The 24,539-nt window shown below is 39.2% G+C and overlaps 1 protein-coding gene across 1 annotated transcript in view; it reads right to left on the bottom strand.

Annotated features, from left to right (window-relative positions):
• Window positions 1–24,539, bottom strand: part of LOC311304390 (disks large-associated protein 2) — a 30,509-nt gene that overhangs the window by 2,153 nt on the left and 3,817 nt on the right. The window contains exons 2-7 of the mRNA XM_084431360.1: window positions 16,640–16,699; window positions 8,282–8,616; window positions 4,703–4,788; window positions 4,083–4,486; window positions 2,068–2,159; window positions 172–324 (exon numbers count right to left, since the gene is read on the bottom strand). Of these exons, the coding sequence (XP_084287486.1) occupies window positions 172–324; window positions 2,068–2,159; window positions 4,083–4,486; window positions 4,703–4,788; window positions 8,282–8,616; window positions 16,640–16,699 (1,130 nt within the window). The remainder of the gene's footprint in view (window positions 1–171; window positions 325–2,067; window positions 2,160–4,082; window positions 4,487–4,702; window positions 4,789–8,281; window positions 8,617–16,639; window positions 16,700–24,539) is intronic.

The following is a 24,539-nucleotide window of genomic DNA, read 5'->3' on the forward strand; positions in this document are numbered from 1 at the left end:
TTCTAACGCACACATTCTAACATTTTACTCTTATATTCATATATATTTTTTAGCACACATTCACAGCCTACATTTTGTGTACTCATATATATTTAAATGTATGTGAAAGGAGAATGTAAGTGTGTGAGAGTGCCAGAATGAATCATGGCTTGTACGGCCCCTATAATATACCTTCTTCTCCGGACTCTCCACTATCCTCCACTCGTTGCTCTTGATTTGCTGCAGCTCATCAAACTTGGCAGTGACATCATCGATGGAGAGCTGCAGGAGATCCCAAAACCCAGCCAGGTCCTGAGCCGTGGGGCGGGGCATAGCGCTGGGGTCCTGCACAAAACCAGAAACAGACCAATTATATTTCACACACTGACACTCCTCACAAACACAAACAACAGTAATAAGTTATGCTTCAGCTCAAACCCCATACAGAATCTCAATTATCTTTTTAAAATTATAATAAATGAAATAAAAACAGGGATCATAACAATGCATTTTGTTTTTTATTTAGCTCTGCCCTGATAAAGCTATTGTACATATCGGAATATTTGCTATAAGTGTAAGTTCTTTATATATGGTTCTTAATCTCATATGTTGCCCATTGAGTGTAAATTATTGATTTGAACCTTCTTAGGTTTGTCCTGAGTACTGTGAGCAGTGAATCTGCCCGCTTGACAAAAATCCTCAGGGTACAGTAAGTTCTTTTGTGTCTCAGAATGCTCTGCACGTTTGAGCTCTTCCTCACAGTGGCGCAGTGATATCGAGATCCAGTCAGGACAATTGAGGGACTCATGCACTATCAATTATTCTGAAAAGGCTATGAGCAGGAGGCGGTACTGATCATGTAAACTTCTGAACAGCATAATTTGGTTAATTTCAGTTATTATTTTGGCTGGTGTTATGGAGCTTCTTCGGAGTCTTACAAAATAATAATAATAAAAACTTATGAGAAAGGGGTGTAAACTTATGACCCCCTCGAGCAATCAAACTAAATAAGGATCCTGATCCCTATCTACGCATCACTGCACCAAGTGCCATGAATTAATAAATTACCATGAATAATCACTAGAGGTCGCTGTAGTCTAGCATCTCTCATCCAAACTGAATATTTGACCATGTCAGGTACACTTTTGACATTAACATTAAAAAAGCACAAACAAATGAATGATGGATGTGTATTGTTAACTGACAGTGTTATGTATATACACAGAGTAAATATAATTATTTTCAGTAAAATCAATTATCGATTGAACCATTTCTCAAAATTTTTGCTATATTTATTCTGGCTACATCCTCTCTTCTCGTTTTATAATACTAAGCTAAACCGTTCAGTCTCTTGGACGCTCATACTAGAGAGGACAAGCTGGTCTCAGCCTGTCCATGTGAATGTATTACAACATCCATCATTTCACAATCTCCAGAGAGAAAGAGAGAGAGCGAGAGACAAAAACAATCACTGACCACTAAACAAACCCTTTAAAGTGTCATTCAACCCACCAACTACCAATTAACGTCAGGATCTTTTACTCTAACGCATCTTGAAAAGGGTTAAAGCTTCTTTCAGGCTAAAATTACATTTAGTGGAGTTGACACTGCAACTAATCATTGTGTAATTCTGTCAACTATCTTAGAAAACAATTTTAAACAGTATTTTGTATTGTTTACCAGTTCAAAATTAACAATAAAAATACATTTACTTGATAAGCAAAAATCCACAAAATATTATACATCAGAATTCTGAAATAAATACTTTCATGTGGGATTTTTTTTTCTTTTTTTTTAGAGTTTTACAATTAACTACAGTTGCACATAATACTATCTTGTACAATTTTGCTTCTCAAATTTTTAAGGATCTTTATTCATATTAATTTAATTTGAAATGCTAAAGCAGGAAAATTGTTGATGTATTTAATAAATGCAAGGTAAACACTCTCACCAATACTTTTTGATAAACTACCTATCAAAGAGGCATCCTGAATCTTTCATGACAGAACTGGTGCATGGCTGATGCATTTTATGATGCAAAGGGAGCATTAATGTATATCTCATGGGGATCTTAGAAATGCCACATACCAGATTTTGCTGACACAACCAGTAAAACTGCTGGAATTTCTGGGACATGAGGAGGTGAGCGCTGCCCACAGCACTCCGGATCTTTCCAAGAACTGCAAGACATATTGAGAAAAAAAAGAGAGAGAAAAAAAGATTGGTTATACAATTTATATATGCACACATTTTGTCTGAATTGTCTATGATAAATATATAATTTAGATCAAAGAACTGTTTAGACCAAAATGTTACGAGGTGGTGATTTCGTATGAATTCGTATGATTTTTAGAAAAAAGTAAGGATGGTAAGTAAGGCTCCACCCCTAAAAATAAACATCAGTGGGGCATTAAGGCCTTTGCATACTTCATTTTCTGCATTGCACAGTCGGGTTTGCACAGCTTTCGAAGTATACTCAACCGCGGATGGTTGCGGAGCAACGATTTTTACACATGGACAGTACAATTATTTGTTATACTCTACCAGACATCAGAGGGCAGCACTGAGTCGTGTCATTTACAGGACATTTGCTCAGAAGGATAGAGGAAGAAAAGTAGAAGATCTGCCATTGCATGCAAAGTTTAGAACAAGAACAGAGCCCGTCTACGGAGAGCCTGCCCACTCCCTATTAAGTCCTGTTGTACCGAATTTTGGTTGTAGTTCCACCAGAGTTCCACTGGGGGCGATCGCCATGAGTGCAAAATGAATGGGAGTGAATGGGGCTAGACAGCTAAATGTGTCTCTTTCACCCGATTGCTGTTGAGAAATCTCAGATGTTCAACATGGGTTTTAGGTCGAAAGTTGAATGAACGAGTACTTATGTCCTTTCGATTTCTTACAGGTTGAGTTGTTGTTGCCCATAACACGCTAGCATTCTGCTAATGAACGCTGATTGGTCAGTGAAGGACTGATTACGACCAGAGATACCGCTTGATGGCATCGTGGCATCCGAAGCGGGACCAGAAACAAACAAAACAAAAACTCTTCTAGCACGTGTGTTTACCTGTGTCAGCTGTGTTGTCGATGCCTCGAGAGAAAAGAGAGTGCAGAGCGCGAAAGCACCAGAGTGACTGAAGGATTGCCGTAAAGCAGTATCTCTGGTCGTACATGTGTATGACGTCATTGACACTTTAAAAGACTTTTTAAAGCAAATAAGTGACTCAAAAAAATCTAACACCCAGCAATGTGTAATTTATTTGCATCTCCTTTCGAATACAACATTCAAATTACTAGACAAAAAATTATATCCTGAGAAAAGTGGATTTTTATTGGTATACTGCCATAGACCTCCATTCATTCTGCACTCGTCCTGTGAGCGCCCTCATATGGAATCAGAGAGGAACTGCAACCAGTTCAGAAGCCGGAAGTGTACTGAGAGTGGAACTTCTCGCCTTATTAGACATTCTCTGACAAGAATCAAAACAAAGATGATGGAGAAGGATATGGTGCTTTGGTGACAGTTCTTGGAAGAAGGAAGCGCCAGAGATGGTCTTATTAGTGGGAGATACGAGGGTCCGTGGCTCTACCATTGGTAATAACGTAACGGCTAAATTGGATCACGTGTGCCTTGATAATCTATCACATTACAGCCTTGCGAGGAACACAGACGGCGGAGGTAAACTTTGGGTTTAAGCAGATCTAATGAAAATGAACAAATGAGATAGCACGAACTCATACGAATATGGAGCCACCAATTCACCAAAATCGTGAGCTTAGAATTATGCCTAAGGTTCTATCTCCGTTTAGGGTAGTTCTGAGATATTGAGCCTCAAAGTTTTTACATCCCAGCTGGCAATGGAGAGATGGAACCTTTTTATTTTATTAATAACTACTAACAAAATATTTTTTTTTACAAAAATAACACCACACAGGCATTAATAAACACCTAATGGATCAGATTATGTCAAAAACTCAATTTCGACCAAAAGTGGAGTTAGAACCTTATAATTCTAAGCTCACGAAATGTAAAATAGTTATGAACTGCCTTGAGATTGTGTTGTTTTAGACTTATTATTTGTTTCTTGGATGTCCTGCACACTCACTCTCCTCCGACAGGTCGTGCTCCTCCGCCTCACGCTCCATATCTTTGCACCATCCCTCCAAACGTTTGGTCTCGCTGTGCAGAAGCTGCATGAACCAGCTGCCATCGTGGCGGAGCGGCGACACGCGTCCAGATTCGGCTGTTTCATGAGCGGGTTCCACCAGCCAGGGTTCGGGCTGTGGGCTGGGCGGCCCGCTGGAGGGCCGGTAGTCCTCACGGTAGCTAAAGAGGCCCTGTGTGCGTACGGTCCGAACCACGTTGTATTGTGTGGGCGTACTGGGTTCAGAATGCCGCTGAAATCCTCCAAACTGCAGACTCTTGTCTTCGGTCGATGGAAACCCCTCCAGCTCCAAATCAGCCTGAACTGCCGTCGTCACACTGTTGGACCGTTTAAAGCGCCCAAGTCTGAAAGTGCACATAAGAAGGACAATATTGACAGCAGTTTGTGTAGGCTACTTACACCCAGAATAGTGCAATCTATATTTATTTACCTATTCATTATCTCGCTTTATTTATTTTCTGAGCTACTGGCTCAGGGATCCCTAAAAGGGATCATTAATTCAGAATAATCTTTAATTCTGCGGATCAAATGTCCTGTTTATGACTGATCAGTAGACTTACCTCCTCTCATCCTCTACCTGGATACCCACGGACTGATACTGCGGGAGACCTTTACTATCTGTCTCAGAATCTGTGGCCGCTTCCACCTGAAGAATGAATAAGCAAAGGAAGAGATAAAAAAGGAGCACATATGAGAATATATATATATATATATTATATATTATACATAAAAATGCTACTGAGTATCTGAGGTGAACCAGAGAAGAACAGAATATAGCTGCAAGCTGCAATTATGGGACAAAGCACATCACTAAGATAATGTACACTGCATTAAGCATGATCCAATGAAATAAAGCACCATGTTTTTTATGCCAATTATTGCAAAGATTGCAGATTTAACAATAATAATTTATGACAAGTAATCCCCACCCCCTCCATGTGTTCTAATGTTGTGTTTTATGTTCTCATGTTGTGTTGCCAAAGCATTGTCAAGAGACAGTTTCACTTCCAATTTTGGATTTAAAGTCCCCATCATCAACCATCCATTTTATTTTACCAACAATTATCTGGAGATTTCCCAGGTAACATCAGGGAATGATTTACAATTACACATACTAGTTTTTGTTTCAATAGAGTGGAATAGAATGCTAAAAATGTATATTTTTTTATTGGACTATCTGGAAGTTAGCATCAATCTGGATCCCTTGAATAAAAAGACAATATAGGATTTTTTCAATGGCTTTTGAATTATTGAAGAAAATAAGTTCTATGACAAACGTAATAAACGTAGGTTATAAACGAACCACAACACAGTCTCATTACTTCAACGTCACCATCACTGAGCTTCCAACAACTCTTTTAGTCTTTATTTAAAAAGCATTTCCCCTGAAATATTTACACAACGAGGCTGTAAATGCAGACTAAGTGAGTAGATGAGTTTTCCTGTTTGCTGTGATGATGTTTAATGTCCCAGAGAAACCTCTGTAGTCCCTTTTACTGTGGCTACCTGTTAGCAACAACCTTTTCAAAACACATAAAAGCTTTTAAAATCAACCCATTTCACGTATTTAACCAAAAAAAATAAAATAAATCCCACTGGTTTTGGGACAAAAGTGCAAAAATACTAACTAATTTCCAGGTTTTATGCTTATTCCTGCAGCACTCTATATCCAAGCCACTGGTAAAATACAGCACTTTACAGTCAAATCCAAAATGGCTGACAAGAAACACGGCCAACGTTTGAACATCTTGGAATATCATTCTCTGTACCATTCACAAGGTTCTGAGCTTTACTCCAAATAACAAATGAGTCTCTCACAAAATAATCTTGAGACCATTTTGATCAAAAGTTTTTAAAGATTTTTGATTTAACAAAACATTTGATCAAAATGGTCTCAAGATTATTTGTAACACATTTGAAAAAGATCAGATGAAGGCTATAGGAGAAGTTTCAAAAATCAAATTGGCTGAAAATCTATTTGGGTGGAAATAGAAACCACTTGTATGACTGATGGCATGACCCAAGGATTCAAAAATGATATGCCTAATGGTTTAAGATCAATCTGCAGTTCCAAACTGTCATATTGGCCTAAGTTGAGATGTTCCTCTTAAGTGTTGAACAATATGGTTCTAGGAACTGCCATAGATTCTCAGTCAGTCAGAACGATAAGTACAAAATTAACAGATAATAGTTTCACACCTTCAGTGAGTAATAATGAAAGTGTCAAGGCAATACTTACAACATAATACAATACTGCTATATACAATATCCTGTGGGTGGCATGAACACATTAGCACAGACCCAGATGAGAAAACAACAGCTTAGAGGCACACATTTGAGACTTCCCAGCTGTCATTTCACAAACAATTTGTTATCGCAAGCAATTTATACCACACTTATTGTAAGGAGAGCCCCTAAAGCACCCTGATCAAGAGCCCAATGGAAACGGGGATTCAAGTAACCAGTCACAGTTCATTAATGTTCACAGTTCTATCCTAGACTGCAACCAATCATTGGAGACATGGCTTATTGTTTAGTAAAAGTCTTTCATATACTCAATCACCTTCCTCTGATTGTATATATCCCTTTTGCTGGTTCTTAGTTCTGGTGGTGACAGCTAGTTTCCTCAGCATCCAGAGTAATGAATCCCTGCGAACTGCACCATGAGATACAGAGATGTATTTTAAACAAGTTCAAAGTCTTCTGGAGGTTTATGACTTATTGATGCATTTTCTGTCTTGTGCTACAGCTAGTGGTGTAAACATAGAAGTCTTCTCTAGTCTCATGGTTAAAATCATCTAAAGTCACTAAAACGCATCTATACATTTCTAATTAGTTCTCATCCCAAGGCGTTTATTACTGCAACTGTTTGGAATATGATTGTAGTTTAATACTTTTATCTTCCTGTCAAATGCTTTTGTTGAGAAATGGTTAGGTTTAGGGAAAGGGAGTGTGTTAGACACTCAAAAATGTTTATATATAAAGGGATAGTTCACCCAAAAATTACTCCCTCTCATGTTGTTCAAAACCCATATGACTTTTGTTCATCTTCAAAACACAAATGGAGATTTTTTTTTTTTTTTTTTATGAAACCTGAGAGATTTCTGTCCCTAAATTGAATGCAACCAAGTCCATATGAATGGAGCGGTTTAACCCAAATCTTCAGATGATTTAATTTAGACTTTTATTTACATATAAACATTGATCAACGCACATACATAGAGCACATCAAATATGGTAAATTAAAGCTTTTACTTGCACTTACTTGATGCATGAGGACAAACATCATTGGTTCTCGCTTGACGTGTTCTATGTATGTGAAGTGATCAATGTTAATATGTGTATAAAAGCCTAAATTAAATCTGTTCATAAAGCGATTCTGTCTCTTCAGAAGACATAAAATAAACCGCTCGATTTATATGGATTGCTTTTATGATCTCTTTAAGTGTCAGTTTTAGTGGAATGGATTCTCAGTGGAGGGACAGAAATCTCTCAGATTGTTCTAAATATGAACAAAATCATTGAGTGACATGAGGGTGAGTAATTCATGACAGAATAAAAATTTTTGGGTGAACTAACCCTATAAATATATAAATGTAAAAAAAAAAAGAAAATCAACTTGAAAATCTTAACCCAAAATACTGTATGACATATAAATAGAATGGGTTGGTGGTTCACTAGATCAAATTTAGAGCCTTGTTTGTATTAGTTAAGTGAGCAGTGGAAGTCTTAACGGATGGGTGGTTTGAGTTCTGGATTTAGCTAAATAAGTCATTCCAGCCTTCGTGGATTTGGTTGTTAATGATGCATAGCTTTATAGGTGTAATATTTTCTTCATCTCCACAGCTGCGTTCTGCGTTTGGCTGTTGGACATGTGTAGGAATAAGCCCACAGAGAGAAGCATCATCATTAATCTTTGTTGTTCAGGGTCAATCTGCAGTCTCGTCTTCTCTGCCACAGAATCTGGCGATATGAGGAGACTTGGTGTGCACTTTCTGGGTGGGTGAGTCACAGTCTGAATGCTGTCGGCTATTTTTGGATTAGAGGCGAGACACAAAGCCATTGGAACACAGATTTTTACTCTTTTTACAAAGAGCGGATTTTAATGACAATAACCTCAAACCTTGAGGGATGTTTACCTGAATCCCGATGGAAGAGCGTGGAGTCTTGAGGTATTCCTCTGCTTTGGACACCAGGATGGCCTTATCGCAGGTTTGAACAGAGCTGTAGCTCCCTGCAGACGTGAGGCGCTTGGAAGCCGTCTCCATTGCTAGGGTCACCGCTTTAGCGCTGTCCAGACTGTCGGTGGAGTTGTAGATAACCCGTCCAACGCGTGGCAGCCGACCCTCGTGGTACGCGTCCTGCGTCGACTCTGTGCTGCTTTGGGCTGTTACGGAAATCACCGGCTTAGTGGTGGAACGAGGAGGAACAGGTGGAGGAGTCTTCTTGTAGCCAGGTGTATATGTCACTACTGCTATAAAGGAACAGATGAACGATACGTTAGGCTTGAGGGTGTGGTAGATGTTTAATTTAAACCTACTATAACTTTTGAATGACAGAGGCCGTGGCACACCAACAGACATCAAAAAACTGGCGCCAACAAAAGCTGACTGTGTTTGGGCCAAAAAATTGTACTTAAAGGGATAGTTCATCCAAAAATGAAAATTAGCCCATGATTTACTCACCCTCAAGTCATCCTAGGTGTATATGACATTCTTCTTTCAGACGAACACAATCGATTTTATAAAAAGAGTTATTTTAAAAAATGTCCTGGCTCTTCCAAGCTTTATAATGGCAGTGAATTGCTGTTTCTGTTTTGAAGTCCATAAAAGTGCATCTATCCATCATAAAAGTGCTCCACACGGCTCTGGGGGGTTAATAAAGGCCTTCTGAAGCGAAGCGATGAGTTTGTGTAAGAAAAATATCCATATTTAAAACTTTATAAAGTACAATAACTAGCTTCCGGCCAAACGAACATACGAATTCCACTTAAGTGTAAAGCCCAACTTATGCGAGTAATGCGACGTACTGCTGATATTTACACTACGCCATGACGCACTACACTACTTCTGACATCATGCACATGTAAGTTGCGCATTAGATGCAAGTAGACTGCTTGTGTTAAATATGAATATTTTTCTTACACAAGCGCATTGCTTCAGAAGGCCTTTATTAACCCCCCAGAGCCGTGTGGAGTTCGTTTATGATGGATGGATACACTTTTATGGACTTCAAAACAGAAACAGCAATTCACTGCCATTATAAAGCTTGGAAGAGCCAGGACATTTTTTAATATATCGAATAATGTCATATACAGCTTAACGGTGAGTAAATCATGGGCTGATTTTCAGTTTTGGGTGAACTATCCCTTTAAACACACTACAAAGACTCCAGCCAGCAGTCAACTCTGTACTGGTTTGCTACAACAGTATCCTATTGCAGAGTCGCAGCGCTAATACTTCACAGCCGTTTCAGGATAGCAACGCCATGCTAGCGGTCTCAAACTGGAAGTTAGGGTTGAGGTTATAGCCTCATAAAGGTTAGGGTTAGTGGTGGGGTGGGATTAGGCATTTGCTTCCGGTCTGAGACTGCTGGCCTGGCACTGCTGGCACCGCTGTCCTGAAACTGCTGTCACATATGGCACTGCGGCTCAGCAGTTGGACATTTGCTAAGCTGAACAGCCACTGAGAGTGATCTGTCTTACTGACTGCCCAACGTCGATTCAACATGCTCAAACTGCCAAAAAGCCGCCGACATGCATGTCTAACTAGTGGGAACGGTGCGGAACACAACCGCGAAACCTGAGCTGACAGATGCTCAGTGACGGCCCGATGTTGGCTGGTGGTCAGCTTGGTGTGTCATGGTGCTCTTCGTTCATTAATTTTTTGTTTTGTTTACTTAATCGGAATGGTACGAAACTTGGTAAAAGTTTTGGCACTTAAACACACAAAAAAATCATGGAGATGATTCGAAAAGGTTAAATGGTCCTGAAAAGAATAGTCAAAAATGACCGCATTGGAAATGAATGGGAGATGAATATCATCTAGTGAAATCTTTTGGTACTGCCCCAAACAAAATCTTACTGAAAGCTAATTTTTTAAGATATTAAGCTCAAATTTGGAACACAACTTGTTTAGATGTATGGCTTTGATTTTCTGGCAGTTTAAGAGTAAAACATGTTTTTGAAAATATAGATTTATTATAAAAATTGAAAATAGTATTTTGTCCATTTTTCATAACAATAAAAAAGTTACGTAAAAACTTTTTTTAAGTTCACTTTTTAAAACTTTTTTCACTTCAGCAATAATTGGCCATGTGTCGACTTTAAAAAGAGATCAAACTTAAGTCTGTGCTTTAAAGCATTCAAGTTTTACAACAGTTTAAGGTTGGAAATACAATTTTCAGGTCTATGCTCAAAACGTATTATGGATTATAAATACAGCGTAAATATAGTTCAGTACCATAAAATCCACTAAAAATACAAAATATTAAATAAAAAACGACTCTTGTCATTTTTGACTGCCATGCAAAGAGCACCAGAGGGTTAAAACTACAAGTTACTAATAGAGGAAACTTGTTTTGGTAATTACATGAGTTGTGCTTTAGCTCAGCTATTATGCAAGGATGAATCTGATAGCTTGAGGTGCACCCATGGATACAGATGATAATTTTATAAAAAGTGATAAACTGACTTAACTTAAAACCAGTGAGGAAACCTGTTGCCTTAAAATTAAGTAAATAAACCATGCGTATTGAAAAAATTAAGTTATGTGAACTTGACAATTCCATAACATACGTTTTTTTTTTCTTTTTTTTTCAAGGCAACAGGTTTCTTCACTTTTTTTTAAAGTTAAACCAACATCACTTTTTTCAGAGTGAGAATGTCACTTACAACATCAAAACTATCTTAATAACGGAAGATGGAAATCTGAAAAATATCTTTTATGAGTAGGTGAGTAGCTTATATGCCATTGTTATTTTGACTTAAACTCAATTGTTTTAAAATAACGTTAAAAAAGTTTGGCAACATTGACATTAGGCATATCAATTGATATTCATATCAGATAATGGTGTAACCTAGAACTTGGTAAGACTATTTATAGGCAAATACAACAAAGATTGAACTGGTTTAGGCATTGTTAGCAACATAAACATTGTTTTGTGGACCTAGTCAAAGTACAGCAATTGTGATACTATGCAAACTATGCGACTGCCCTGATGAAGACCATTTTGTTGGTCGAAACATGTTGGTGCATATATATATTTTTTTAAATGACTTAAGCCACATTCATTAAAGGCTTTTTAACCTGATCCTTCTCCTGTTATTTTGACTGAGTGCCTGGGACCTGCTTTTGTTTTCCTTTGGATTTTTTCCCTATCCCAAGAGCACCTATCTTAAACTCCTCTGACTCTACCTGAGCGCCTGGTTGAACCTCTCACAGACTATGTTTACATGTGTTTTATTACTGGTACTGTCGCTTTCCCTTTTTGCTTGCATACTCTTTTCGGTTCAAGGTTCAGTTTTTGTGGCTTCAAACGACTTGCACTGCAGAGCTTTAATAACTTCAGCATGAGGACATCACAAGCTGGATAGCTTTTGAAAATGGAATAATGTATATAATGAGCAAATTGGACACTCCAGTGCTTGACGTGAGTTGGTACTCTCTTGTGTTCACAGGATTTGTATTATTCTTGCGTACCAGCAGCTCTTATAAACTGCAGATATTCTCTTTTGTTCCTAGACAAAGACTGTTTGTCTCGCAAACCAATGTTTTGTCTGTTTACATTGAATCGGGTGCATACTGTAGCTTAATCTGGCGGAGAATAGTTAATTCTGATATGATTTTAAGAGATGTTTAGAGTTGGGCAATACACTGTGAATTAAAAGAATTTGTTTGACAAATGTATCTCAAAAATCTTGAATATGTTTAAAATATAAATAAGGGGCACATATTTAAATTAGAGCTGTCAATAAACTGAGCTATAATTAATGTTTTTTTCTTTCTTTTGCATTTACAGTATTGATTACTGTAAATTTAAGAACATAAAGAAAAGAATGTGAAAAAAAGAGAGAACATAAAGAAATAAACAAGTTTCAACAAACTGTATTTATGTTATAAATATTTTATAAATATATACACTACCATTTAAAAGTCTGTATTTGTAATTATGCTTTAATTCAGCAGGATGCATTCAAATGATAAAAAGTGAAAGACTTACAAAAGATTTCTAATGCTGAGTTTCCACAGAGATATTAAGCAGCTGTTTGCAACATTGATAATAATAAGAAATATTCATTGTGCACTAAATCAGCATATTAGAATGATTTCTGAACTTTTGAATGGGAGTTATTTTCCTCTAATTCTTCTGATTGAACCTGAATATTTTCCTTAATATTTATTATTTATATATTTAAATGTACTATTTATTATATTTCATGATTATTCATGTATATGTCTTTCCAATTGTTATGTATACTCAATTTAATTTATGTATTTTTTTGTTGACAGTAAATTACTAAATTTGGTTCTCAACCAATTTAATGATTTTATGGGATGCTTAAAGTTGGGCAATACAGTGTGCATTAAAAGCATATTAGAAAACGTATTTCTCTAATACTGACAGCCCTATTTTTTGTTTAGCCAATCAGAAGACTTTGAAATGCTTTCTGCCTGTCAGTCATTTTATGCATTGGTTGAAAGCAGGAAGCAGAGTGTGTGGATCATTCAAGTTTAATGCCATATGCAATTACATTATAGCAGTTGTCAGTTTATTCTCAGTATTTTGTCACTATTTTGCAAGTCTCAAATCAAGAATCAAGTCACCCTGACCTCAAACAGGATAAAACACTTTTTAAAAAGCATATTTTTAAGAGAGGAATTGTAGACCTACAGTGTGACTCTTCAGCACCTTCAGCTTGGATTTTGACAAAATGTCAAAACGTCTCACTGTGCTTAAATGTAGCAAGTACAAAAGAATCTACACATGACGTGCCAATCAAAAGCATAGCCTGCAAATAGCACACTATTATAAAACTGCTCAATGAGTCACAGACTGAAGGGAAAAATGTAGGAGAGAGACGTGTGATTCATACAGAGGAGTAAAACGCTTCCAAATATAGAATGTAGGGTTGTATAAGAGAGGAACACAATAATCCATTCATGACCTGTTGTATTGATGCTCCGTGTCATAATTCATTCTGTCATCAGCGTGTCGAACTCTTCATCAGCTGTGATTAAATATAAAAACTCCCAGAGCAACAGAATATGACTCATCTCTGCAACCAACTCTCTGTAAGCGTGTAAGACTTAAAACTGAACTGTGCCATTCTTTGATTGTTCAAATATTGTCTCCTATCGCAGCTATATGCAGAGACAACCATACTGACACACAAAGACCAAATATAGTATATACAGCAGATTCCAATTTTTTTTTTTTTTTACTCTGTTGTTTTGTGACAGTAATGCCCCAGATAGTACACACTTCAAATTACCAGTGTTGAAATAATAATATATGATATATTTTCTAAATAATCCAATATTTTTTAAGGGATGTTTAGATTTGGGCAATACACTGTGCATTAAAAGTATTAGTTTGGCAAACGTATTGTACACTATATTGCCAAAAGTTTTGGGACATCTGCCTTTACATGCACATAACTTTAATGACATCCCATTCTTAATCTGTACGGTTCAATATGGAGTTGGCCCACCCTTTGCAGCTATAACAGCTTCAACTCTTCTGGGAAGGCTTTCCACAAGGTTTAGGAGTGTGTTTATGGGAATTTTTTAGCATTCTTCTAGAAAAATGGAGGTGTTGGACGAGAAGGCCTGGCTCGCAGTCTCCGCTCTAATTCATCCCAAAGGTGTTCTATCGGGTTGAGGTCAGGACTCTGTGCAGAACAGTCAAGTTCCTCCACACCAAACTCGCTCATCCATGTCTTTATGGACCTTGCTTTGAGCACTGGTGTGCAGTCATGTTGGAACAGGAAGGGGTCATCAGATAGAAAGTGTGATTCGTCACTCCAGACTGCTCTAGAGTCCAGTGGTGACGTGCTTTACACCACTGGCTGAGTTGTTGTTTTTCAGAATTGCTTCCACGTTACAATACCACTAACAGTTGACTGTGGAATACATAGTAGTGAGGATATTTCACGAATGGACTTACTGCACAGGTGTCCACCTATCACGGTACCACGCTTGAATTCACTGAGCTCACAGAGCGACCCATTCTTTCACAAATGTTTGTAGAAGCAGTCTGCATGCCTAGGTGCTTGATTTTATACAACTGTGGCCATGGAAGTGATTGGAACACATGAATTCAATGATTTGGAGGGGTGTCCCAATACCTTTGGCAATATAGTGTATATGTGGGAAAATGTATATCATTCCAAGAGAAACCTGTGATGTTATTCTTGAAGCAGTTCGTGACTCGAATTTATGCGTTTCAATGGCAACACAGATTGTGTTACACAATCAAAGCCGAAATTAATCTGCAGCAGTCAGGTTGTTCTTTAAGTTGTTTATGTTCATTATTATTGAAATGTTATGTGCTTTGAGTCATGAAGTAGTTTAATGCCGCCTTTCGTGATGCTTTTGTTTGCTCTCTGCTGTACGCGTTCATGTGTTTTGAAGGATACGTGGCTTTGGAGATGCTCTGAGGGGAGGATGGGATCTTGTGCTTTCAAAGCTTGCTCGCCACTGCTAGCCTCTTCGAAAATCGCCTACCCTACCTTTAGCGTGCGGTCACACTATTTGGCAAAATTTTGTCAATAGTGTAGCAATATACTGTAAGCACAGCTCACTCAGAAGTCACTTTCAGACCAAGCAGATGTCTGTTGGTTAAGGTGACGAATTCACACGACCAACTTGAAACCTCATGCAAAACATTCCTGGTTGTGTGGATTCCTATTGAAATGACTGGATTTCACCCTTGAAATTTTGCTGAACCATTGTGTGATTAAAGTCCCCACTTTACTGACTGGCTGTAAACATATGAATTTGCATCTATAACCAGCAAATACTGCGGGCAAAAGCAGAGTAGGTAAGATTTTTGGAGTTTTTGGTTTTATAAAGGTTGTAAAGGTCTTTTCCCCCATCTCTCTGATAAATCAATGTCTTGTTAGCTTGTAAAAGCAGTTTCATTGGCCCAGTTTTCTCTCAGAATGCCCAGTGAGAGGCTGGTGACTGATCTGGTGTCTTGGCAACAGTTATCTTGGGAGTATCAAATGCCACACAGGTGCTAAACACAAAAACAAACATAATATGCATGATCAAAACCATGAAGCATGAGAACAGAATGTTTTTTTTGTTTTTGTTTTTTTAAATAAAAAATACTCTTAGTACATTTATTAAATACAATATATCCAAAATATACTATTTGTTCTATTTATTCATTGATTTATGCCTTTTTTTTTTCCAAACATGATGTGAAGAAACATGAGTGAAGAGTGAAGGAGAACATCCTGAATCAAACCTTAATCCCTACAAACGGATGGAAAGTCATTTTTGCTTTAGCTGAGTCATGTAAATTGATAATTCATTTACATTAGCTCAGGTGCATGTGTATTCTCCATTAGAAACAGAAGATACCCTTCTGTTACTGAATGCCTCAGGCTGTGTTGGGCTGATATTTCAGCCAGCTATGGCATCACTGAACTAATTACACACTAATATCTAATTAACGTATTTGAAGCTGTAGCAGTGTTAATGTGTTAGGTGTTTTGCCTAAACTTGTACATAGCACATAAGGTTGTGAACTGAAATCTTGAACCATTTATCAGTGCATGTGTTAAGTTGCGTGTTCTGCATTTTAACGCCAGCTTGAATGGGTTATAAAACTTTCAGCGTGACTGTTTAATCAACAACAGATGTTCAGTCTCCACTAAAATCAGCTATTCAGTACATGTGGTGCATGATAAGAGACAGTAAAACAGCAGCCCAGAGATTCAACAGCATATATTCTGATAATGTATTTACAGAGCCTTAGCAGCATTGCAGTGACAAAACTTCAAGATAAAGCAAGCTGAGTTTTTGGTGTCATTGGTGTTGTTTTGTTTTGTTTTGCTTTGTTGTTTTGTTTTGTTTTGTTTTGTTTTGTTTTGTTTTGCTTTGCTGTTGCTTTACTTTGCTTTGTTGATTTGTTTTGTTTTGTTTTGATTTGCAATGCTTTTTTGCATTATTTTGCTTTTTTGCATTGCTTTGCTTTATTTTGCTTTGGTTTGTTGTTTTGCATTGCTTTGCTGTTGCTTTGCTTTGTTGCTTTGCTGTTGCTTTACTTTGCTTTGTTGTTTTGTTTTGTTTTGTTTTGTTTTGTTTGATCAGCATGCATTTTCACTGAATGGAAAATATTAGCTTTGACATTTTATTTTGTGTTCCACGAGAAAAGGTCATATGAGTTTGGTGTGACATTAAAATCTGAGAGGGTTTGAATGGACATGACGCTTCTGAACTTGAACACACTATGTGGTATGACTTAACTGGGATGTGTGGCTTTACCTGGAGTGGGGGCTTCTGTTCGATCCACACTACAGGCAGTCGGGAGACGAAACTGGATCCCTGAAAAGAACAAAAGTCATTAGTAGTGCTTGAATAAATCAAATTGTGTTTAGGTGCAGTCACTGCACCCTGTCTCCCAACATTTCATATTCATCAATAAGACATTTTAAACAGTGAAGAATAATATTCAATCTGACACCAGTTGTTTGGGTCTCCAGATATCTTCAGTAGCATATTTTCTTAAGTATTTTCTTATTCATTTTAAAGTAAATGTTAAACAAAGCATAATTAAGCTATAATCAGTGGTGTCAGATTGTTGAAAATAAACAAAGACACAAACATTTACAAAGTCACATGTACTTAAAACGACAAATGGGCCAGAACATTTAGTTATGAATAAAGAATTGGTAGTTAATAGAATATTTGGCCAAAAAAAGGTTTTCTCACATTTTTAAGCAATTCTCAATGGTTTTCTCACCAGAATCTCTCATGTAGCTATTGATTCAAATATTAGTTAATGTCCACCCTTGTGAAAAAGAAGTATCCTTTAGCACATAAAAAAAAAAAAAAGAGTGCCTATTACGGAATAGTGCAAACTTATGTTTTCAGACACTTGCATGTCATTTTCAAATAAATGAAAATGTATTAAATTGTAATTTAAAATTATATTAAATGCCAATTACACAAAAATCATAATTACTTCTGTCTTTGAAATATGTTTATTGTAATACTGAATGTGCTAACAAACATTTATTTTAAACAAAAATATACTTAAATATTGTTAGAAATTATAATCAAATTTAGTTTTGCTTTAGTATGTTAGTCAAAACATTAAAATGAGTGTACTTCTTTAAAGCATGTCAAAAGATGAAAACACAATGATTTATAGTGTACTTTAAGTAAAACCAATAGAGGGTGAGTAAATGATGACATAATTGTCAATTTTGGGTGAACTATCTCTTTAAATAAGAAACACAATCATGAAAGTTTATTCTCTTTAAGTATACATAAGTGACCTTTTATTTTTTATTTCATTTATTTTATTTTAGATTATATAAAAAAATATTAAATAAATTAAAACATTTAAAAGTACATATTAAAAAAAGAAAGTACACTACAAGGGCACAATCAATATAATTTAGCACGCTTATTTTTCACAATGGTATTGTCTCCTATGCCAATTAAAAAGATGCTCAGATCCAGTCGATATAAATAGCATCATACTTTATCCATCATTTGTAGTTGTGTCTAAAAGGAAAACGCTGAAGCGTGTGTGGCACTTGGTAATTTGCCAACTCGGCAAGAAAACCATTCAGAACCAAACCATTATTACAGTAAATACACTTTTAATACACACTTTTATTTTAATATACATTTTAGATTTTAAATAATATTTTAAAACTAAACAATTTATGAAAAACAATAAACCAAAGGTAATGGAGGCAAAAATGCAAAACAAAGAGACAAAAACGTTAGTATTTTAAACTAAAATTCAAAATGAACGATTTAATCAAATGCATGAACAAATTTGCAAAACACTATGAAAAAGAAGTTAACTTAAAAAAACTAACAAACTAAATGATGTTCTTACAATACAAAGTTTTGTAAGATTTTTTTACTTTAAAGTCAATTTAGATTAAATTAAAATGTAGCAATAAAAAAAGTAAAAAATGATATAAGATAAATTATATGACTGCATTTATACAGATTAAAAACAACATTCTAACGTATATCCAATTAAAATACACAATTATTCACAGGAATTGGGTCAGTGTCAGATTTCAGTTCCAGTGCCTCCACATAAAAGGGGTTAAAATTCACCGTAGTGCCAGTTCATTCACTGAAGATTCCAGTAAGAGCGTCGCTTGATCCTGTACGTTTCATCTGGGTCGTCCTTATCATGTGTGCATGGGCTCTGACAGTGCTGAAGTGATATGCTTAGTAACTGTGTGATGACATGAATGAAGGATGATATGAGACACAAGAAAAATAGGCCTACATGAAGACTAATGTTTCAAAACATGAAATTTAATTTCATTTAATTTCAAGTGCACCTACTGTACTTCTGCAAGCCTGATTACAGTATGTGGCTATGCTCAAAATGGAATGCTATACGCAACTGTATACTGCACAGTATGCAAAATGCAATTATATATTTGGATTTTCCATGCATAAAGAAACTTTGTTTACTGTGCACAGAATACGTACTGTAGGCCATATAAGTTCTAAACATATTAGTTTACCGTACTAAAGAAAGGTTCTTATTCTAAAATCTGATCGGATTAGCAATGTCCAAAACTGATGCAAAAGACAAAAAGAAAAAAGCTTGTTTGACAAAATGTTGACAAATGTAAACAGCTGACAGTTGTTACTTCATGGTTCACCGTCTAACATCATGGCAACCCACAACAACTCTAAACCATGGTCATATCCCTGTAACCTTTCAATAGAGTTTGATATTAGCATATTTCAAAGCTATTGACAACTGTGGCAAGCAGGGCGGGGCCGAGAGCCGTGGGAACGGAGCGAGGCTGGTTGCGCGATTGTTAATGCTACACAAATATCAGGCAAAGTAGTTTTGATTGAACTATTTTATTTATAATATAAATATATAAATTAAATATTTATATGTGACTCGATCAGTAATCACTACATTTGGCAGACCTCACAATTTGATAACGTGAAACTGTAAAAAGTTGCGGCCGACGTGCATGTAAATAGTATGCAGATGAGGCTTTTGCGGCACGTTCTGCTTTGTAACTTCGTGAAACATTAGTAAACCATAGTAAATCTTTATTTAGAGCAGGTTGTCTCAATTCAAACAAGCCCACACACATAACATGATGTTTAGATCTTGAGCAAATCCTAACGGAGTGACATTACATGCTGCTTGGCTATAGGACTTCTGGGATTCGATCACATCACGATCAGGGTGCAGTGTTTTCCAATGGCATTTGAAAGTTCAACCAATGGAAACTGGATCTCGGGTATACTGGGTAGGGACGATGTGTTGAGACCATTCGGACACTGTTTTACAGATGGAACGTGTTTGGACTGGATCGATCGCTCGGGTGTGTTTCCCATACAACAACATAACTCACGGCTTAACTACCATAGTATGATGCATTGTTGAAGAAATCAACTAGCTAGTCACGACTGTTTCCCAAAACTGTACTGTCGCAAATTGGTCGTTCAACCACGTTGGTTAATGATGTCACGCAGGTGTTGGAGTAATAACTTCTTTTAATGAATCTGTCTGTGATCGAATTAATGTTAGATGGTTTGCTATAAATTATGACATTCTCATTTTTCTCAGTAATTTTGCTTTATTTCCAGATTCAATCATAGGCTCATTCTTACTAGAGCACGTCCGTATATGCGCACTCTTCAAAAATGGTGCTTTAAATCTCTTGACAAACTAAAAGACGTAAATGACATTTGTATGTATTCTAAATAAAAGATATAGATTGTACTGAATGTCAGCTTGCTTATTTGGCTCAAGATAAGGATTTATTGAGTCCACATGTCATGCAAACAAGAAACTCTGCTTCTAACCACAGGTCGAGAGCTGTCGTTCCAACCACACAACTTTGCGATGCTGTTTGCGAATGTTTGTTCGAACTATGGTTTCAGGAAACACTGACTCGTTGAACTATGCTGATAACGACGGAACTTGCGACCATAGTTGGCTAACGATGCTTTCGGGAAACGCACCCCTGATTGACAGATCTGGATTTACCGTAAAATAGGAGCGCACAGCTGAAACAGCGCTGGAAGATCATCACTCATCCACCAGGATCTTATTACTTATTTTTATGTTTTGTGGCATTTACACATCTAAGTAGTTCTTCTGTTCATTAACACTCAGATCATTTGTTTGGAGAGGTTTTTACGAACCCCGTAACTTTTGATTGCTTTGAGATATCAACACAAAATTTGGCCCAGATGCAGATAAGATAAAAATCCTGATCGGAGCATCCCTAGTTAGCATACTAATATCATAGTATACTACCACTTTCAAATAATAATGCTCAAATATCAGTATGATTAAATTGACCCATTAAATTTATCAGAAGTCACAGTAAAGACATTTAAAATGTTACAATAGATTTCTATTTGAATTAAATGTAGTTCCCTTTCGTGGTCACTACGAGTTACGTCGTGACGACGAATGGGGTTTCGCTTAGAAAGCCTCTCACCTTCGAGAATATAAAACGAGACAATGGCAAGAAAATGCCATGGGTCTGCGGAATTTGCATAGCGTAACTCCGCCCCACCTCGTGGGTATATAAGGAAGTACGCTGGCAACATGCAGTTATGTTTTCGCTTCGGAGCCAAGAGTTTTCTTCACTCCCACAAGCCATTCTGAATTATCTTCACTCTATGAGACGAGCGGCTTTCCAGTGTGTTGGTGCAACGGCGCGTTCCAGCGAGATCACATTGCCTTCTGCTGGTCTGTGCAGTGATCTGCCGACAGTGTGTTTGCTTCTCCCTGGGCGTTTCAGCACCCTGCTGAGCTTTTTCCTCTCTCTAAAAGAGCCGAGTCAGATCCAGAGCTGACGGCCATGCTTTCCCGGGCAGCTGAAAGCATCGGTTGGAGTGGCGCCGCCCTCCCCCAAGCGCTGTAGGCTGGACGATTGGTTCCTGGGCGTGGTGCGTGGCCAACACTGACAGAACGTGGAAACTCGACCACACCCCCACGCAGGGACGCTATGCCTCCCATGTCCGGGCTGGTCGATCCGCCGCGCACTGTACGGACCTCACTCTATAGGCAACATCGGTACCTGCGTGATCCCTGGCCCAGGTGATGTCCACATGTGTGGTCCAGGAATGGGCTCAGCCAGGTTGATGTGAGGGGGTCTGGGAACTCGTTTTCTCAGCTTATGTCTCCTCGTGTCTTCACGAAAGTTGTCGATGCAGCCCTTGTGCCACTATGGCAACAGGGGGCTCACATCTTGAACTATCTCGATGACTGGCTGATCCTAGCTCACTCTCGAGACCAGGTTTGCGAACACAGGGACCTCGTGCTCCGGCACCTAGCCCGTCTAGGCCTTCGGGTAAAACTTTGCTCTGTGCAGAGGATCTCTTTTCTCGGTATGGAAATCGACTCGGTCACCATGTGCGCGCAGCTTACGAGCGAGCACGCAGTCACTGCTGACTTGCCTGAGATCGTTCTAGGGCAAGAGTGCGGTTCCACTGAAGTTATTTCAGAGGCTCCTGGGGCATATGGCATCCACAGCCGCAGCAACGCCGCTCGGATTACTTCATATGAGACCGCTTCAGCTCTGGCTTCGCGATCGAGTCCCGAGGTGGGCATGGCAACAAGGCACGCTCCAAATACCAGTTACTCTGACCTGCCGTCAGACCTTCTCAGACTCCTCAGCTTTCTATGGGCCGGAGTGCCCTTACAATGAGTTTTCAGGCATGTTGTTGCCTGGACAGGACCCCAGCGCCTTTGGCATGTCAATTACCTTGAGTTGCTGGCGGTACGTCTGACTCTGCACCGCTTCCATGCGTTGCTCAAGAACCAGCACGTACTAGTCCGATCAGACAATACCGCGAAAGTAGTGTACATCAACCGACAAGGTGGTCTACGCTCCCGCCGTATGTCGCAACTCGCCCGCCACCTCCTCCTATGGAGTCAGAAGCATCTGAGGTCACTTCGAGCTATTTAAATCCCGGGAGACCTGAACTGTGCAGCCAACGAGCTCTCACGGCTTCAGACTCCATCCCCAGTCGGTTCAGCTGATTTGGGAACAGTTCGGGGACGCACAGGTAGATCTGTTTGCCTCCCACGACTCTTCCCATTGCAGCCTGTTTTACTCCCTGACCGAGGCACGCTCAGCACGGATGCACTGGCACACAGCTGGCCCGGGGCCTCCGCAAGAATGCGTTTCCCCCAGTGAGCCTTCTTGCACAGACCCTGTGCAAGATCAGGGAGGACGAGGAGCAGGTCATATTGGTTGCGCCTCATTAGCCCACCCGGACCTGGTTCTCCGAACTAGTACGGCACCTCCCTGGCCAATTCCTCTGAGGAAGGACCTCCTTTCTCAGAGACGGGGCACCCTATGGCACCCTCGTCCCGATCTTTGGAACCCCCTCGTGTGACGAGGCAGGTTTGAGTACCCTACCACCAACGGTGGTGGCTACCTTGACTTCCGCTAGAGCATCATCCACGAGACATGCCTATGTGTTGAAGTGGAACCTAGCTCTTTGTCACCTGGTGCTCTTCTAGCTGAGAAGACCCCAGAAAATGCCCGATCAGTGTCGTGCTTTCCTTCCTGCAAGAAGGGTTGGAGCGAAGGCTGTCTCCCTCCACCCTGAAAGTGTATGTTGCCGCTATCGCCGCGCATCACAACGCAGTGAAGGTAAGTCCGTGGGAAAGCATGACCTGGTCATCAGGTTCCTGAAAAGAGCGAGGAGACTGAATCCTCCTCGCCCTCCTCTTGTACCCTCTTGGGACCTCTCAGTGGTTTTAACTGCCCTGCAGAGTGATCCCTTCGAGCCTCTGCAATCAGTGAGCTTAAGTTCCTGTCAATGAAGTGCTCCTGGTTGCTTTGGCCTCCATCAAGAGGGCCTCGCTAACAGACATCTGCAGAGCTGCAGGCTGGGCGACACCTAACACATTCGCGAGATTCTACAATCTCCGAGTGGAGCCAGTGTCCTCTCATGTACTCGCTTCAACCAGCCGATACTAGGATCTGCTCAGGTGTCTTCGCTTACTTGCCATTCCACTCTGCGGACTGGATACGTGCAATATTCTCCTCAGGTGAGCCTCCCCGAGAAGCCCTGAGTTCCTCCAGCGCTGTTGACGTCAACACCAGAGTTATGCCACCGGCAGCTTTCGCGTTGGCCAGGTGTCTCCATGTGCATGGTTCCCCCTCAGGGCGACCCCCATATGTGTATTTCCACTGTAAGCCTCTCTTGAGCGTGTGTCTTTCCCTTGGCAAGCCACCTTACCACCCCTGGGGCTGAAACATTCCACTCTGCGGGCTGGACACCCCAATATTTTTCCATATGCAGCCCCCTTCCGGGTCAAATATGTATTCTGTAAGTCCCCCCCCCCCCCCCCCCCCCCCCCCCCCCCTTCGGGCAGGCAATAATTGCATATTTCCACTGAGATATGCTTCCCAGTGTACCTTGGTATTCCTGTGTTAAGTAGGAGTCCTTCGTCCATGCCAGTATCACGACAGGGAGCTCAGACTTACGCAGGACACTGGAAGACAGCCGAGGTGGCGTGATTAGACTGGGGACCCCATTCGTCGTCACAACGTAACTCGTAGTAACCACGAAAGGGAACATCTCGGTTACGTATGTAATCCTCGTTCCCTGAGTAGGGAACGGAGACGTTACGTCTCCCTGCCACTTCCGTTGTACCGCCGAGTTCAGTCTCGGCTCCTCAGCGAGAAAACATAACTGCATGTTGCCAGCGTACTTCCTTATTTACCCACGAGGTGGGGCGGAGTTACGCTATGCAAATTCCATAGACCCCTGCCATTTTCTTGCCATTGAAGGTGAGAGGCTTTCTAAGCGAAACCCCATTCGTCATCACGACGTAACGTCTCCGTTCCATACTCAGGGAACGAGGGTTACATACGTAACCGAGATGTTCCCTTTCGTGTTCACTACGAGTACGTACCGAGACGTTCTTTTGTCTTTCTATTCGTCAAAGAATACTGGAAATGAAATAAAATAAAATGGTTTCCACATTTTTTTTAAATGTATTCAATAATAATAATAAATGTTTCTTGAAAAGAAAATAAGCATATTAGAATGATTTCTGAAGGAAATAAAACATATTACCGTATTTTCCGCACTATAAGGCGCACCGGATTATAAGGCGCACCTTCAATGAATGGCCTATTTTAGAACTGTTTTCATATATAGGGCGCACCGGATT

This window comes from Rutilus rutilus (assembly GCF_951802725.1).
Source record: "Rutilus rutilus genome assembly, chromosome: 15".
In the NCBI taxonomy this organism is placed as follows: Eukaryota; Metazoa; Chordata; class Actinopteri; order Cypriniformes; family Leuciscidae; genus Rutilus; species Rutilus rutilus.